At 43.4% G+C, this 17,641-nt stretch overlaps 1 protein-coding gene across 2 annotated transcripts in view; it reads left to right on the forward strand.

Moving 5' to 3' along the window:
- The window catches only part of LOC117524148 (ephrin type-A receptor 6-like), an 866,515-nt gene that overhangs the window by 432,998 nt on the left and 415,876 nt on the right, over positions 1-17,641 (forward strand). Inside the window, exon 4 of one of the 2 annotated variants that reach the window (XM_034185881.1) lies at positions 7,947-8,102. The exons of the other annotated variant lie outside the window; for it this stretch is intronic. Within the exon in view, the coding sequence (XP_034041772.1) occupies positions 7,947-8,102 (156 nt within the window). The remainder of the gene's footprint in view (positions 1-7,946; positions 8,103-17,641) is intronic. 2 annotated transcript variants of the gene reach the window in all.

Below are 17,641 nucleotides of genomic sequence, written 5' to 3' on the forward strand. Positions count from 1 at the left end.
AGTGTGTGAGTGCATGCATGCATGCTCCATACATGCATGCGAACCCTTTGTCACTGTCCTAATTGTCCTCATTTGATGAAAGGAGAGGTGGTTTCAGGTGCTTCCCTGTCCTCTGTAGACCCCATTTATCACTCCCATGGGTGGAGACACAAAAAGGCACTCGGTGTTTCAAGGTGAATTTCTTCCATTGGCTCAGCTTGAGTTACATTGTTAAATCAATGTGCTTGTCGACAACCAGCAGCAGTGGAAATCTCACACAGCAGGAGACTTTTGCATGTCTCCATGCTGTGGAAGTGCTTTGGTGGTTTAGAAACATCTCTTACAATGCTGTCATAGTAAGCCCCATAGGATCAAAACTTTGCAGAGTTGTGTGGAAAATATGTTTTAGGTGTGTTGTATTTAAACATAACTTTATATTTCACAGACTGAAAGATTTTGTGAATTTACTTGATTTGAATGAGTACATCTGTCCCACTTGATCAGCATGTGACCAACAAATATAATTTTCTTCTGTGTCCCATATAGGGAACTATGGGGGAGTTGATGGTGTAGTGGTTAAAGCGTTGGGCTTGCGACCAGAAAATCCTCAGTTCAAATCCCAGCCTGACCAGAAAATCACTAAGGACCCTTGGGCAAGGTCAAAAACATTTATTAAACATTTATCTGTTGGGCATCCCCTCGGTCTCAAACTCTCATTACACTGGGACAGAGTCTGTTCAACGATCCTCGTGTGGTCATAAAATCTAGTGAAATGCCACGCTGCCAAAGAGCCATGCACCTGCCCCCTGGATCCTACAAGGCAGTATCCGTTCACGAGCTGCCATGATTGCAATACTCACCATGAAGACTGAAGCTACACCTGACTTCCACAGAAGAGCTGCCAAGGCTGGAGAATGTACAAACACCTCACAGATAATGACTGCCCCACTGGCTCACAATTGCTGTGGTGAAAATGTTGTGGTGACAGCAGATCATCCACGGACACGTGAATGGAGTGAAATGAGTTTGGATATGAACTCAGGAAAAAAAAAAGAGCAGTTTCATTTCAATATCATGGTCAACAGGTGCAATAACCGAGGTTATGTGCTGTGATTTTCATGAATAAAGTTAATTTTATAAAACACAGTTACACAGCGCAAAATTAGTTCCTTGTCAGCTGATGCCGATGGCTGAGTTGTCAGAAAGCTTTGTGTGTGTTCAAATCTGAGCAGAGATCAGGCGCAGAGCTTTGTCTTCTACGTTTGTTGTGGCTGATGGTCATTCTGGGCTTTTGAAAGCTCCGGGGTCAATTCAGCACAAGTGGACACTCAGCTCGACTGTCACAGAAAGCGCATGTCACATCAGATACGCCAAACAAGTAATCTGCGCCCCAGTTACTGTTATGGTGACAACCTGTAGCATTATTCATTCATTCATTCATCTCCTACCGCTTAGTCCAATTAAGGGGCACGGGGGGCTGGAGCCTATCCCAGCAGTCATAGGGCGCGAGGCAGGGTACACCCAGGACAGGACGCCAGTCTGTCGCAGACCTGTAGCATTAACTCACTAAAAAAAAAAAATAAAAAAAAATAAAAAACTGTTGCCATGGAGACAAAATGAGCTAAATATTAAATAAATATAATTAAATATAAATAAATGCGACAGAGATGACTGTGCGCAGCTGAGGATGAGACAATTGGGGAATGTTCAAGCATGCACACATTCCCACATGCACATGCAGGGACTGGGACACGCCGGGAAACCAAAATACTAGGAGCGCCTTCACACACACATGTATGGATGCACATGCAGGACTCAGTGATGCTACTCACACACTCACGCACATACAAATACCCCTACCAGACCCACAGGAAGACAGGCATGGGGTCATGCTCCCACAAGCTCCAGGTACCACTTCCATCCACGCTCACACATGACAGACAGGAGGCATGCATCACATCCAGACAGACACCCCTACCTATTCTCAGAAGGCACACATGGAGGGCAACCATGAACACACACACACCTACATGCACATCCACCCACTGACCAGGGGAGACAAGACAGGACAGGTGACCAGGACTCATTAACAGACCCAGGGACAACGCAAAATCCGACGACAAGGCAAACCCCAACAGGACCCCTCCCCTGAGGGCTGGCCTCCGACAGCCCCCCCCCCCCCCAAAAAAAAGAGCAGAAGACACAGAACAAATGCAAGAGCACCAAATAATGGACACAAAAAATAACTTTGACCCCCAAAAACACCCATCGTGCAGGAGGTGAGGGCTGGACAGGAGGGCACGCCCCAAAACCAGGATGCACTGCCCCAGAGACCAGGATACACAAATGGATTAAATAACACAGAGCCAAAAGCGGGGGCTGACAGCGGTTGGGGTGGCCAGCAGAAACCACCCCCCAGAGACTGGCCAGGTGGCCGAGATAACAGCATCACCAAAAATGTCTTCCAGCATCTTCATGACTCCTATGCTCTTCCTGTGTTCCCCTTGGGAACACAGGAACATGTACATCACTGCCAAGACAAATGAATGCCTAGGGTTCAAATATTTACCCACAAACAGATACAGTTCTGATGGCCGAGTCCAAGAAGTTATTAAAAGGCTATATCGTAGTCTTCATCCAGGACAATTGCAAATCCACACACTCCTCATTCACATTCTCAAGTGCTGCAATCATAGCATCCATTGATTCCACAAAGATCACAGCAGCGGCCATGAAGTTAATGTCAGTAAACCTTTCCTCACCAATAAAAGATAAAAGATGAAGATAAAGATCAACTTTATTCATCCTGAAGGAAATTATTTTGCCAGAGTACAGACACAATATACAGTAATTAATGGTTAGTTAAACACACAATTACAGAAAGTGTTAGTATTAAATAAATATCTATAATTTTTTTTCAAAAGCATCTATATTGCTGGATTCTATAACCCTACCCAACACCCAATCCACACATTGAACAGGATAGGAACCAGAACAGTTATCTAATCAAGTAAATTCATGGAGTGTAGATTAGATGCTCACATACATTGAAAAAAATGTTCCTAAAGTGGTGTCCAGCACTGAATCTCTGAGCTTCTCTGCGGGCACTGAGTCTCACTGGTGTTCAAAATGTCTCATGACATTCCTGCTCATATTAAGTTTCATATATTTTATTTTACTTGGAAATATGTCACATTTTAGAAACCACAGATGCATTGTACTTAAGGCTTCTGTTTAATTTAACAGTTGTAATTAGAAATTATAGCCTAGTGAATTTAGAAAGCACCACATAATGAGTGTAACGTGATACATTTACTGTAGATCTCTTCTCTCAAGAAAAAAATGTATTCACAATTCCCTCATCTTTAAATATTCATTGAGAGTTTGAGAGTTACACAACAGCAATAAATATAAATTAAACATTAAAGCAAAGACTCTCAGGGTCTTTTCGTTTAACCCATCTATCTCATTCAGATGGGAGGAAAAATGAGTTTGCGATACTATATTGCAAATATTCTTATTTCATAAGTAAAAATATGCATCGCTGGCCTTGATGACCACTAGAGAGCAGGCTTAAAAATGAAAAACAGTGGCAAACAAGCTCATTTCCAGCGACATATAACTTAAAATACAACTGTTAATTTTGTGATTATGCACCGCAATCCCAGACATATGCTGCAGGTGGCAGACAAGCCCCATGTAAATTCAACCAGTCCTGCACCTACTTACTGTCATTCATCCGGTACCCACCAACAGTCCAGCAGGTGGCAGTGTTAAGCAAGTGGCAGGCAGGTCTATGAGATATTACATAAGCAAACAAATTTACTTTTGGATTGACGTGGTGCATCACAGTTCACCAACCTTTAATCAGTTTATTCTCAGAATATTTGGTGAGTTACATTAAGACAGGGACCAATGAAACCAATGAAAATCATTGGTTTGAAACAGTATAACAATCCTCAGTCAATTTTTGATCAGTGCGTGATGAAGCAAGCGGACAGAATTCTTTCTGACTCCTCCCATGTTCTGCACACGCAATACGAGTTGCTACCATCGGGCCGGCGTTTCAGAGTCCCCCATTGCAGACTGAATAGATATAGGAACTCTTTTGTTCCTATATCAATCACAGCCCTTAACAAATATCATAATAAACATCGCTAACAATCAGGCACATTAGGAGGTTTTAGTACTTGTATGTTTTTTTTATTTATTTTTATTCTTTATTTATGTATTTATTTATTTATTGTTATGAACTGTTTATGTCTTGTTCTGTATCTTTGTATGGGTCATGATTTTTGAGAAGTCCAAGACAAATTTCCCCATGGGGACATTAAAAGTATATATCTATCTATCTAACAGATGGACTCATTGATTCATATATCTATTCATTCACTTGTTGCATTAAATGGCATGTTTCTCGGCTTTTCCGAAGTTGACAAATAGAAATAATACTCTCAGTAAACGGCTTATATTTCTATGTATTTAAATTTATTGATGGATTGTTCTTTGATTAAAACCATTAATTGCTCCACTCTCCCATGAAGGTGTGGGTAGTGATGTGACATGCAAAGGTTGAACTTTGCACAGTTTCTCCAGTGATTTCTGAAGATGCCTGTAACTTCTTCACAGTTATCTGGGTGTTTTAGAGCTTATGAGAATGATCTGCTCCAGACACAGTAGCCCGACAACCGGCCCTGAATTGGGCCAGATACTGGACTCTCTCTCTCCTAGCCTGTGATTGGTTGGCGGCCAAGACGCTGACATCAGCCTCACTTTGAAGTGGCTGCTCTCATATTGGTCATTTAGGAGTGGCAATTCCCACTCCAAAATGGAGGCCAGTATCTGGCCCAATTCAGGGCCAGTTGTCAGGCTCCAGACACAGTTGCCATATACAGTACTTGTTTTCATGGCAATCCCTCAGTGGTGAGGAACATGGTCTCTTAGTCGATTCCAGGATGGGATGGTGGTCATCCAATGTTGATCTAAAGACGCATGTGCATGGGTTTGTTTAACGTGGGAATGATATACAGTACTACACTCTTTGTATTTAATGTAATAATCAGTGTCCAGCACATATTTAGTGAACTGGAAACATTCAAGAATCTATCTGAAGACTTACCTAAGGGTGATATGAATTCACAATAATCCTCATATTCAGATTGTTCATGGCTCATTCCTACCTGACACATGTAATACTTTTGTTGAACCACTTGAATTAAGGGTGAAAGTCTACATTGGACGCACATCTTTACTGTTTCATTTCAACTTAATTGTGGGTTTGTGAAGAGACAAAATTACATAAATTCACTGTCACTGTACAACGTATGGACTTGACTGTATATTACAAGCAATCCCTCTGAACAAATTTCAATATACCCTTTAATTAAAATACAATGTATTCAATAAAAACCTAAATGCAAGACTTGTTTTCATTCCCATTTTTTTATGCATTGAAGTAAAAAACATCTAAAATGCTTTTTGATGAGGGACTTGTTAAAATCATTGTTAGTGAACCTTTGTTTAGATAATCCATGTGGTGTGACAATTTAACCTTTATTTAACCAGGTTAGCCCCATTGAGATCAAGATCTCCTTTGCAAGGTAGACCTGGGCAATTATAAAGTTTCCAAGTCACCTAACCTGCATGTCTTAAAATGTGAGAGGAAATCCACACAAACAAGTGGAGAACATGCAGACTCCACACAGGAAGGCCACAGGTGGGAATCAATCCCATGACCTTCTTGCTGTGAGACAACAGTGCTAACCACTAAGCCGCTTTGCTGCCCTATCAAAACATGATATATCAAAATGTTGATTAAACTGCATGATTATTACACCAAATGTGAAGTTTTTTTCACAAAACACAATGTCACATATGCCACAAGTTTTGACGGAGTCTGCATTTGGCAACCTGGCCTGCAGGAATGTCCACCAGAGTTGTCCGTAAATTAATTATTCATTTAATTTCACTTCCGCCGCCAATGCCATTCCTAACCAGGTTCACAGCAGCAGACCCAGCCCAGTCTCACTTTTTTTTTCATTCTCCCGTAACAAAATGATTCAAATTTTCATGACTTTTTTTTACCTCGCTATTACTAACCCTACTCCTCCTCCTACCAACAACCATAACCTAAACCTACTCCTACTCCTACCAACAACCCTAACCTTAACCATAACTTAACCGTACTCCTTCCCCTAACCCTAACCATAATGCCCCTGCTGCACTTTTAATTACGTGCACCCGCCACGGAATGAATTAGAATAAATTTGTGCTCCCATGACAAACATTTGCATTTTTTGTGACAATATGACAAACCAATACATTAATGTATATTTTGTGCTGCTGAATCACAACTTGCCGTGAGATATAACTGTCATGACTGCTATATATAGCTTCTTCACCAAATAAAGATCTTTTTTCAACATCAGCTCCACATGAAGCGGCTGTTTATTGTGACCAGTCTGAGGCACATCTGTGCAGTTATCATGCTGTTTAACCAGCATCTTGATTTGCCACAGCATCCAGGTCAATGATTATCTTAAATCCTCTTCAGCCCAGGCAAAATTATAATCTTTTTTTTTTTTTTACACATTTTACAAACTTCATGTTTTGACAGTAGCAAGGCGCCCATTTTGACTTAAATGGGAATTTGTCAGTAATTCATGCAGATGCAGTTTGTCCACAGTAGGTTCTGTGATGAATGATATGTGCACAACTTAAAAATCACTCTTATCAGACGGTTTTACCATGCAGCAAAGTACAGAAGAGTTGGGAGGGAGAGGATTAACCATAGATGAAGTGCTCACTGACAAATTTGGCAACAAAATTCAAGGAAGTTAAACCTTTTGTGTGCATGGAAATATTAGTTATTTTACTTCAAATTATAAAAAAAATGGGAGCAAAAATAAAAAATGATGCATTGAGTACGCTTTCAATCCCTTGTCACTTTTCAGTCATGGCAAATCTGAAGCATGTCTGTCAGGATTGTATTTATAAGGTCTGTCCAAAAAGTAACGGACCTTTTTATTTTTTTCAAAACCTATATGGATTTGAATCATGTGCGCTTGCATCAGCCAAGCTTGAACCTTCATGCGCATGCTGTCGGTTGCTTTATGCGCCTGTGGGCAGGCTTTGAGTGAGCACTGGTCCAGCCCCTCGTTGGATTTTCATTGTCAGGAAATGGCTGAGCGACTGCTGCTTTGCTCCATGAAAATTTTTTCAGAAACTGTGTGAGACAGCCAAGTGGAAACCATTCGGAAAATTCAGTTGGCTTTCAGTGAAGATTCTATCTGCGTCACACAGATTAAGGACCATTACAACCAGATTAAAGACGGCCCACAGCAGCTGAGGGCGCGCCGTGCTCCTAGCGGCCATCGACAGGCTGAAGTGACCAGAACATTTCCAAAGTGAAGGATGTGTTGATCTGGCACATCATGTGACTACCAGAAAAATCGCAGAAAATGTGGACATCAGCACTTTTGTGGCACATTCCACTGTTACAGGAGATTTTGTAATGAAAGACGTGCGGAGGAATTCGCGCGTCGGGCCGGAGCTGCTCATGGCGCACAACAAAAAGCACGTCCGTGTTGGAAACCATTCGGGAGATTCAGACGGCTTTCGGTGGCTTTTCAGTCGAGTGCGTATCCAAGAAATTGTGTAATAGCTGGGCATGCCACAACATGTCCTGTGAGACTTCCAACAAGCACACATGATTCAAATCCATATAGTTTTTGAAAAAAATAAAAAGGTCCGTTACTTTTTGGACAGACCTCGTAGTTTATTTCTATCATTTTTACAATTAGCTCATGGTTGAGATATGGATTTTACTTTAATAGCATTATTTGTAGGACAAACAGACATTTTGAGGATATGTGCAGTTTGTGTATGCTATTTCTATCTGTACTCCCACAGAATAACCAGGCTTTACTCTCACATACATTGTCGTTGGTTGTTGGTCTTCCCCTCAGCATGTCATCCAGGCTTCTACAAGGCGTTCGCTGGGAACATCAAGTGCTCAAAGTGTCCTCCGCATAGCTTCAGTTTTGGAGAAGGGGCCACCATCTGCCGCTGTGAGAAGGGCTTCTTTCGGGCCATGAAAGATCCTCCTACAATGGCTTGCACACGTGAGTATCTCTGTACTCAAGAAAACCTTTGTTTTTGTTCCCACTGTGCAAACATGATAAACAAATCATAATTATGCCTCTATACTTAGTGGGGTACATTGGAACATTTCTCATGTGCTGCTTTTTTCTTTCTTTTTTTTTCTTTTTTTTTTTTTTACAAATGTCACCATATATTGAGATGTGATGTTCCATTTTTAGATCATTCCAACAACATGAAAACAACTGAAGAAAACAGATTTCTTTGCATGATTTAATATGAATAAATAAATAAAACAAAGCAAAACACTGGGAGGAAAATGGAGAAACCCTCTGTACATCAGGAGATTTTTGTGCTTTTATTTTTGACACAGTATGCAGTTTTATTATTGCCTAAATTAAGAGTTACCATTTTAAATTTGTTTTGTACTCATAGCAGCACCCTCACACTGGTGTGCGTATGAGAGTGAGTGAATGTGAGGCATCACTGAAAAGTGCCTTTAACTTCAGATTCTAATGGAAAATATATAACATTTAATGAATGCAGTCCCTTTAATACCCGTGGCATATACTTCTGAGCCCGTACATTTAGTGTGTCACTCACAACACCTGTGGCCATACGTACAAACATCTACACACCTTAGGGCCCCTTCACACATAAAACGAAGTTGGGAGAAAGAAACCCCCCAAAAATCCATGAGCAAAAAATGAAATGGGGATCCGCAAAACATTCCACCTGCTGTTGGGAGGGATACACGGTCGGACAGGTGTGCACAATGCCGCGGTGACGGTTTTGTGCACGCGCATCAGCATGCACGAAACCACAGTGCAAGCAGCTGGAATGTGTGGCACCACATTGCGCCACTGCTGTGAGGGAGGGGGGAAACACGACAATTATTAATATTTAATCCCTCTTATCAAGTGGACAATACAAGTTCCTCTGTATATGAACCATCATCATTGATGTACAGTCATAAAATGACATGAATTAAATAATGCGCTCTTATCATGTCCACATCTGCTGGCCCGGCCAGCCCCACGCGCATGTCCAGTCAGTTGGCCCCTGTGTGTTCCGGCCTCGCATGTTGTCGACCATAGCTCACGTGGGTGATGTGACATGCAGATCGATAGCCAAGTGTACACATGATCAGATGGTCCTTTTTCACCTGGCACAGCCTGCCGATGTGCACACTGTGTGGCCACTGCAGCCCTTTGCAAAGGCAATATATGTTTTTTATGTATTTCCATGTGAGAACAGCAAGCACACACACGCACCTCACGGTTTAGAGTTGTAAGGTCATGTCTGTCAAAAGCCAGTATGTGTTTTCCAGCTGTGACTTGCAGGACCACAGATCTCAACAGCAGCTGCTCGCACAGACATGCCCACCTTTTCGATCCATGCACAGAACAAAGTGTCACTCTCTGTGTCTTTGTTCTGTGATTATTTGTCTTAGTTATTTGTTATGTAATTGTCTATGTAATTATTATAGTATTTATTTATATACTTGTCCCGGCTGTGTTCTCTATGTTTTTAATTTAACACATCGCATGCACTGCGTTGTCATTTCCAGTTGTCAGTGAGTGGCTGGCCCGTGATCAACTGAGAGGTGCCTTGCCATGTGCGGTCAGACATGGGTGGCCGGTCCCCTTGTGATCTTGTCTGTACATAATTATGAGAATTTCACGCATGTGTGCCAGGGGAGGGGGGTACAACACATACACAGGCAACATGTGTTGGGGGAGGGGTGCCATATACACACACACATGCCACATGTGTTGGGGGGGCACACTTGCTTGACATATGTGTTGCTTGGTAACGCACACTCATGTTGCACTTTTCACAATTTTCACAGACAGCTCGAATGTGGTCATCTGCACTCCACTGTCATGCCGGGAGCACGATTAGTCCCACCTTTTCTAAGTGCCCAGCGAGCGGTGTTGGATGTCCGTGTGTGGCACCTGGAATTTTGGCAACACCTGCCGAGAGAGGGTTCAAATAGGCACTCACAGGGCACTCACTGTGTTTCAGCCGCTCGTATGCACGAATGCTTGTGGCAACAGCTGTATGAGGCATTTGAGGCGGCTCTGATTTTTCACGAGTGGCATGCAATTCTTCCTTCTTGCGCCAGTCGGCTTCAATCATGTTATGTGTGAAGGGGTCCTAAACCATGCATATACAGTAAGGAAACTAAGCATTTGATCCACTGTCAATTTTGCAAGTTTTCCTACCTACAAAGAATGAAGAGGTACATGTAGGCTGTGAGAGATAGAATCTAAAAAAATATTAAGAGAATGTATGATTGTATGACTTTCAAATAATTCATTTGCATTTTAATGCATGAAATAAGTATTTGATCACCTACTAACCAACATGAATTCTGGCTCTTACACACCTGTTAGTTCAATCAATCAATCAACTTTTTTCTTATATAGCGCCAAATCACAACAAACAGTTGCCCCAAGGCGCTCCATATTGTAAGGCAAGGCCATACAATAATTATGAAAAACCCCAACGGTCAAAACGACCCCCTATGAGCAAGCACTTGGCAACAGTGGGAAGGAAAAACTCCCTTTTAACAGGAAGAAACCTCCAGCAGAACCAGGCTCAGGGAGGGGCAGTCTTCTGCTGAGACTGGTTGGGGCTGAGGGAAAAAACCAGGAAAAAGACATGCCGTGAAGGGGGGCAGAGATCAATCACTAATGATTAAATGCAGAGTGATGCATACGGAGCAAAAAGAGAAAGAAACAGTGCATCATGGGAACCCCCCCACAATCTACGTCTAAAGCAGCATAACCAAGGGATGGTCCAGGGTCACCCGATCCAGCCCTAACTATAAGCCTTAGCGAAAAGGAAAGTTTTAAGCCTAATCTTAAAAGTAGAGAGGGTGTCTGTCTCCCTGATCTGAATTGGGAGCTGGTTCCACAGGAGAGGAGCCTGAAAGCTGAAGGCTCTGCCTCCCATTCTACTCTTACAAACCCTAGGAACTACAAGTAAGCCCGCAGTCTGAGAGCGAAGCGCTCTAATGGGGTAATATGGTACTACGAGGTCCCTAAGATAAGATGGGACCTGATTATTCAAAACCTTATAAGTAAGAAGAAGAATTTTAAATTCTATTCTAGAATTAACAGGAAGCCAATGAAGAGAGGCCAACACGGGTGAGATATGCTCTCTCCTGCTAGTCCCCGTCAGTACTCTAGCTGCAGCATTCTGAACCAACTGAAGGCTTTTTAGGGAACTTTTAGGACAACCTGATAATAATGAATTACAATAGTCCAGCCTAGAGGAAATAAATGCATGAATTAGTTTTTCAGCATCACTCTGAGACAAGACCTTTCTGATTTTAGAGATATTGCGTAAATGCAAAAAGGCAGTCCTACATATTTGTTTAATATGCGCTTTGAATGACATATCCTGATCAAAAATGACTCCAAGATTTCTCACAGTATTACTAGAGATCAGGGAAATGCCATCCAGAGTAACGATCTGGTTAGACACCATGCTTCTAAGATTTGTGGGGCCAAGTACAATAACTTCAGTTTTATCTGAGTTTAAAAGCAGGAAATTAGAGGTCATCCATGTCTTTATGTCTGTAAGACAATCCTGCAGTTTAGCTAATTGGTGTGTATCCTCTGGCTTCATGGATAGATAAAGCTGGGTATCATCTGCGTAACAATGAAAATTTAAGCAATACCATCTAATAATACTGCCTAAGGGAAGCATGTATAAAGTGAATAAAATTGGTCCTAGCACAGAACCTTGTGGGACTCCATAATTAACTTTAGTCTGTGAAGAAGATTCCCCATTTACATGAACAAACTGTAATCTATTAGACAAATATGATTCAAACCACCGCAGCGCAGTGCCTTTAATACCTATGACATGCTCTAATCTCTGTAATAAAATTTTATGGTCAACAGTATCAAAAGCAGCACTGAGGTCCATCAGAACAAGCACAGAGATAAGTCCACTGTCCGAAGCCATAAGAAGATCATTTGTAACCTTCAATAATGCTGTTTCTGTACTATGATGAATTCTAAAACCTGACTGAAACTCTTCAAATAGACCATTCCTCTGCAGGTGATCAGTTAACTGTTTTACAACTACCCTCTCAAGAATCTTTGAGAGAAAAGGAAGGTTGGAAATTGGCCTATAATTAGCTAAGATAGCTGGGTCAAGTGATGGCTTTTTAAGTAATGGTTTAATTACTGCCACCTTAAAGGCCTGTGGTACATAACCAACTAACAAAGATAGATTGATCATATTTAAGATTGAAGCATTAAATAATGGTAGGACTTCCTTGAGCAGCCTGGCAGGAATGGGGTCCAATAAACATGCAGATGGTTTGGACGAAGCAACCAATGAAAATAACTCAGACAGAACAACCGGAGAGAAAGAGTCTAACCAAATACCGGCATCACTGAAAGCAGCCAAAGATAACGATACATCTTTGGGATGGTTATGAGTAATTTTTTCTCTAATAGTCAAAATTTTGTTAGCAAAGAAAGTCATGAAGTCATTACTAGTTAAAGTTAATGGAATACTCAGCTCAATAGAGCTCTGACTCTTTGTCAGCCTAGCTACAGTGCTGAAAAGAAACCTGAGGTTATTCTTATTTTCTTCAATTAGTGATGAGTAGAAAGATGTCCTAGCTTTACGGAGGGCTTTTTTATAGAGCAACAAACTCTTTTTCCAGGCTAAGTGAAGATCTTCTAAGTTAGTGAGACGCCATTTCCTCTCCAACTTACGGGTTATCTGCTTTAAGCTACGAGTTTGTGAGTTATACCACGGAGTCAGACACTTCTGATTTAAAGCTCTCTTTTTCAGAGGAGCTACAGCATCCAAAGTTGTCTTCAATGAGGATGTAAAACTATTGACGAGATACTCTAACTCCCTTACAGAGTTTAGGTAGCTACTCTGCTCTGTGTTGGTATATGACATTAGAGAACATAACGAAGGAATCATATCCTTAAACCTAGTTACAGCGCTTTCTGAAAGACTTCTAGTGTAATGAAACTTATTCCCCACTGCAGGGTAGTCCATCAGGGTAAATGTAAATGTTATTAAAAAATGATCAGACAGAAGGGAGTTTTCAGGGAATACTGTTAAATCTTCTATTTCCATACCATAAGTCAGAACAAGATCTAAGATATGATTAAAGTGGTGGGTGGACTCATTTACTTTTTGAGCAAAGCCGATAGAGTCTAATAATAGATTAAATGCAGTGTTGAGGCTGTCATTCTCAGCATCTGTGTGGATATTAAAATCGCCCACTATAATTATCTTATCTGAGCTAAGCACTAAGTCAGACAAAAGGTCTGAAAATTCACAGAGAAACTCACAGTAACAACCAGGTGGACGATAGATAATAACAAATAAAACTGGTTTTTGGGACTTCCAATTTGGATGGACAAGACTAAGAGACACGCTTTCAAATGAATTAAAGCTCTGTCTAGGTTTTTGATTAATTAATAAGCTGGAATGGAAGATTGCTGCTAATCCTCCGCCACGGCCCGTGCTACGAGCATTCTGACAGTTAGTGTGACTCGGGGGTGTTGACTCATTTAAACTAACATATTCATCCTGCTGTAACCAGGTTTCTGTTAGGCAGAATAAATCAATACGTTGATCAATTATTATATCATTTACCAACAGGGACTTAGAAGAGAGAGACCTAATGTTTAATAGACCACATTTAACTGTTTTAGTCTGTGGTGCAATTGAAGGTGCTATATTATTTTTTCTTTTTGAATTTTTATGCTTAAATAGATTTTTGCTGGTTATTGGTGGTCTGGGAGCAGGCACCGTCTCTACGGGGATGGGGTAATGAGGGGATGGCAGGGGGAGAGAAGCTGCAGAGAGGTGTATAAGACCACAGCTCTGCCTCCTGTTCCCAACGCTGGACAGTCACAGTTTGGAGGATCCAAGAAAATTGGCCAGATTTCTAGAAATGAGAACTGCTCCATCTAAAGTGGGATGGATGCCGTCTCTCCTAACAAGACCAGGTTTTCCCCAGAAGCTTTGCCAATTATCAATGAAGCCCACCTCATTTTTTGGACACCACTCAGACAGCCAGCAATTCAAGGAGAACATGCGGCTAAACATGTCACTCCCGGTCTGATTGGGGAGGGGCCCAGAGAAAACAACAGAGTCCGACATTGTTTTTGCAAAGTTACACACCGATTTAATGTTAATTTTAGTGACCTCCGATTGGCGTAACCAAGTGTCATTACTGCCAACGTGAATTACAATCTTACCAAATTTACGCTTAGCCTTAGCCAGCAATTTCAAATGTCCTTCGATGTCGCCTGCTCTGGCCCCCGGAAGACAATTGACAATGGTTGCTGGTGTCGCTAACTTCACATTTCTCAAAACAGAGTCGCCAATAACCAGAGTTTGATCCTCGGCGAGTGTATCGTTGAGTGGGGAAAAATGGTTAGAGATGTGAACGGGTTGACGGTGTACACGGGGCTTCTGTTTAGGGCTACGCTTCCTCCTCACAGTCACCCAGTCAGCCTGCTTTCCCGACTGCCCGGGATCTGCCAGGGGGGAACTAGCGGCAGCTAAGCTACCTTGGTCCGCACCGACTACAGGGGCCTGGCTAGCTGTAGAATTTTCCACGGTGCGGAGCCGAGTCTCCAATTCGCCCAGCCTGGCCTCCAAAGATACGAATAAGCTGCACTTATTACAAGTACCGTTACTGCTAAAGGAGGCCGAGGAATAACTAAACATTTCACACCCAGAGCAGAAATGTGCGGGAGAGACAGGAGAAGCCGCCATGCTAAATCGGCTAAGAGCTACTAGCTACGCAACCTAGCGGATTCCTAAAAACACACAAAGTGAATAATGTGTAAATAATTTAAAGGTGATTCAGCAGAAGGAGTGCCCCAATCAAGGCACCAAACAGGCCATGAAGCAGCACAGGCAACGCACGACAACAGCGAACGCACGACAACAGTGCTAAAAGAGAAAAATAAAAAAAATAAAAACGAAAGCGTTAGCAAGCTAGTTAGCTTGCCAACGCTGATGAAAGTTAGCTGATAAAAGTGCTCCGTCGCGATGTTTCGACCGTTAGAGGTCTTCCTTAGGCGTTGGAGCACAGTAAAAAAGTAAAAAAATAAAAAATAAAAAAAAAAAGTAAAAAGGTAAAAAAGTAAAAAGTAAAAAGTCTTGAAAAAGACTGTTAATTCAAGTCCAAAGCAGCAGGTAGCAGTCTCAGTGTAAACAGTCCCAACAGAGAGCCAAAATTCTGATGTGTAGCAGCAGGAAAGAGGAAGTCAGAAGAACCGACACATCACACAGACCTGATGTGGGGAAAGTGTAGTGACACGGACCCACAACAGGGGGCGCAAATGAACGGTCAATAGATGAGCCAAAAGGTAACAATTTAATGTTGTGAATGTGCACAACGAATATACAGACAATCTCAGAATCTGATAGCAGTCAATACACAAAGGTGACGTGTGGGCAGGCTCGAGGATAGAAGACGTCTGTCCTGAGAAGAGCCGGAACCACACGATTTCCGCCGCTACCGAACCTGGTGAATACTGGAGCCGCCAAGTCCCGAATTCCCAGGTGATCACCGTCCCTGACTGTCGGATCTGGTACTGCTGGCGAGGAGCACAAACAGTGAGATGTGGGTGTGTGCACACCCAGTAACAGGTGTCTCCACTCCTCAAGAGCCTCTTTCACCACAAGGAGTTCTCGATTGCCGACGTCATAGTTCCGTTCAGCTGGGGTCAACCTGCGAGAAAAGTAGGCACACGGGTGAAGAACCTTATCGGTCTCTCCGCTCTGGGATAGCACGGCTCCTATCCCTGAGTCAGAGGCGTCCACTTCAACCACGAACTGGCGGCTAGGGTCGGGCTGCACCAGAACTGGTGCAGACGAGAACCGGTGTTTCAACTCCTTGAACGCGGCTTCGCACCGATCCGACCAGGTGAAGGGGACTTTTGGAGAGGTCAGGGCTGTCAGGGAGCTAACTACCTGACTGTAGCCCTTAATGAACCTCCTGTAGAAATTTGCAAAGCCGAGGAACTGTTGCAGCTTCCTACGGCTTGTTGGTTGGGGCCAATCTCTCACCGCCGCAACCTTGGCTGGATCAGGGGCGACAGAGTTGGAGGAGATGATGAACCCCAGGAAGGACAAAGAGGTGCGGTGAAACTCACACTTCTCACCCTTCACAAACAGCCGGTTCTTCAACAACCGCTGCAGGACCTGACGTACATGCTGGACATGAGTCTCAGGGCCCGGGGAAAAGATGAGTATGTCATCCAGATATACAAAGATGAATCGGTGCAGGAAGTCCTGCAAGACGTCATTAACCAAAGCTTGGAATGTCGCGGGGGCGTTAGTGAGGCCGAACGTCATGACCAGGTACTCAAAATGACCTAATGGGGTGTTAAATGCCGTCTTCCATTCGTCTCCCTTCCGGATCTGAACCAGGTGATACGCATTCCTAAGGTCCAGTTTGGTGAAAATTTGGGCTCCATACAGGGGCGTGAACACTGAATCCAACAGGGGTAAAGGGTATCGATTACGAACCGTTATGTCGTTCAGCCCCCTGTAATCAATGCATGGACGGAGTCCGCCATCTTTCTTGCCCACAAAAAAGAAACCTGCACCCATCGGGGAGGTGGAATTCCGGATCAGCACGGCAGCTAATGAGTCCCAGATGTAGGTCTCCATTGATTCGCGCTCAGGACGTGAGAGGTTGTACATCCTGCTGGACGGGTACTCAGCGCCAGGGACCAAATCAATGGCACAATCGTATGGACGGTGCGGGGGAAGGGTGAGCACCAGATCCTTGCTGAAGACGTCAGCAAGGTCGTGGTACTCAACCGGCACCGCCGTCAGATTGGGAGGGACTTTAACCTCCTCATTAGCATTTACACCGGGAGGAACCGAGGATCCTAAACACTTCCGGTGGCAGGTTTCGCTCCACTGAGTCACAACCCTAGATGGCCAATCAATTCAGGGATTGTGTTTAATCATCCATGGGAAGCCCAAAATCACGCGGGAGGTAGAAGGAGTTACAAAAAACTCAATCTCCTCCCGGTGATTCCCAGACACTACCAGGGTTACAGGTAGTGTCTTGTGTGTGATAAAAGGGAGAAGAGTGCCATCTAGTGCTCGCACCCTCACTGGCGAAGAAAGCGCCACCAGAGGGAGCCCTACCTCCCTTGCCCATCTGCTATCCAGCAGATTCCCTTTTGACCCCGTGTCCACCAGTGCTGGGGCTTGAAGGGTTAAATCCCCGCTCAGGATTTTAACTGGGAGTCGTGTTGACAGATGTGTATGACCCACGTGAATGTTTTGACCCCCCCTCAGCCCAGTCTCTAAGGGCGGGCGTTTGTGTTTTGACCGTTTGAGGCAGTCTCTCTGCTGATGCTCACTCGAGCCGCAGACAAAACACTCCCCGCGGACCAGCCTCCTCTGTCTGAATGTGGCCCTGCTCGTGTCCCTAGCACCGTCAGCAGGGGGAGCTGTAGCCACACGGAGCGCTATGGCTGTGGAGCGTGGGGAAGACGGCTCTCTTTCGGACCCGGGAGGAAGAGGGACGGCT

The sequence above is a fragment of the Thalassophryne amazonica genome, chromosome 14, assembly GCF_902500255.1.
Source record: "Thalassophryne amazonica chromosome 14, fThaAma1.1, whole genome shotgun sequence".
Taxonomy (NCBI): Eukaryota; Metazoa; Chordata; class Actinopteri; order Batrachoidiformes; family Batrachoididae; genus Thalassophryne; species Thalassophryne amazonica.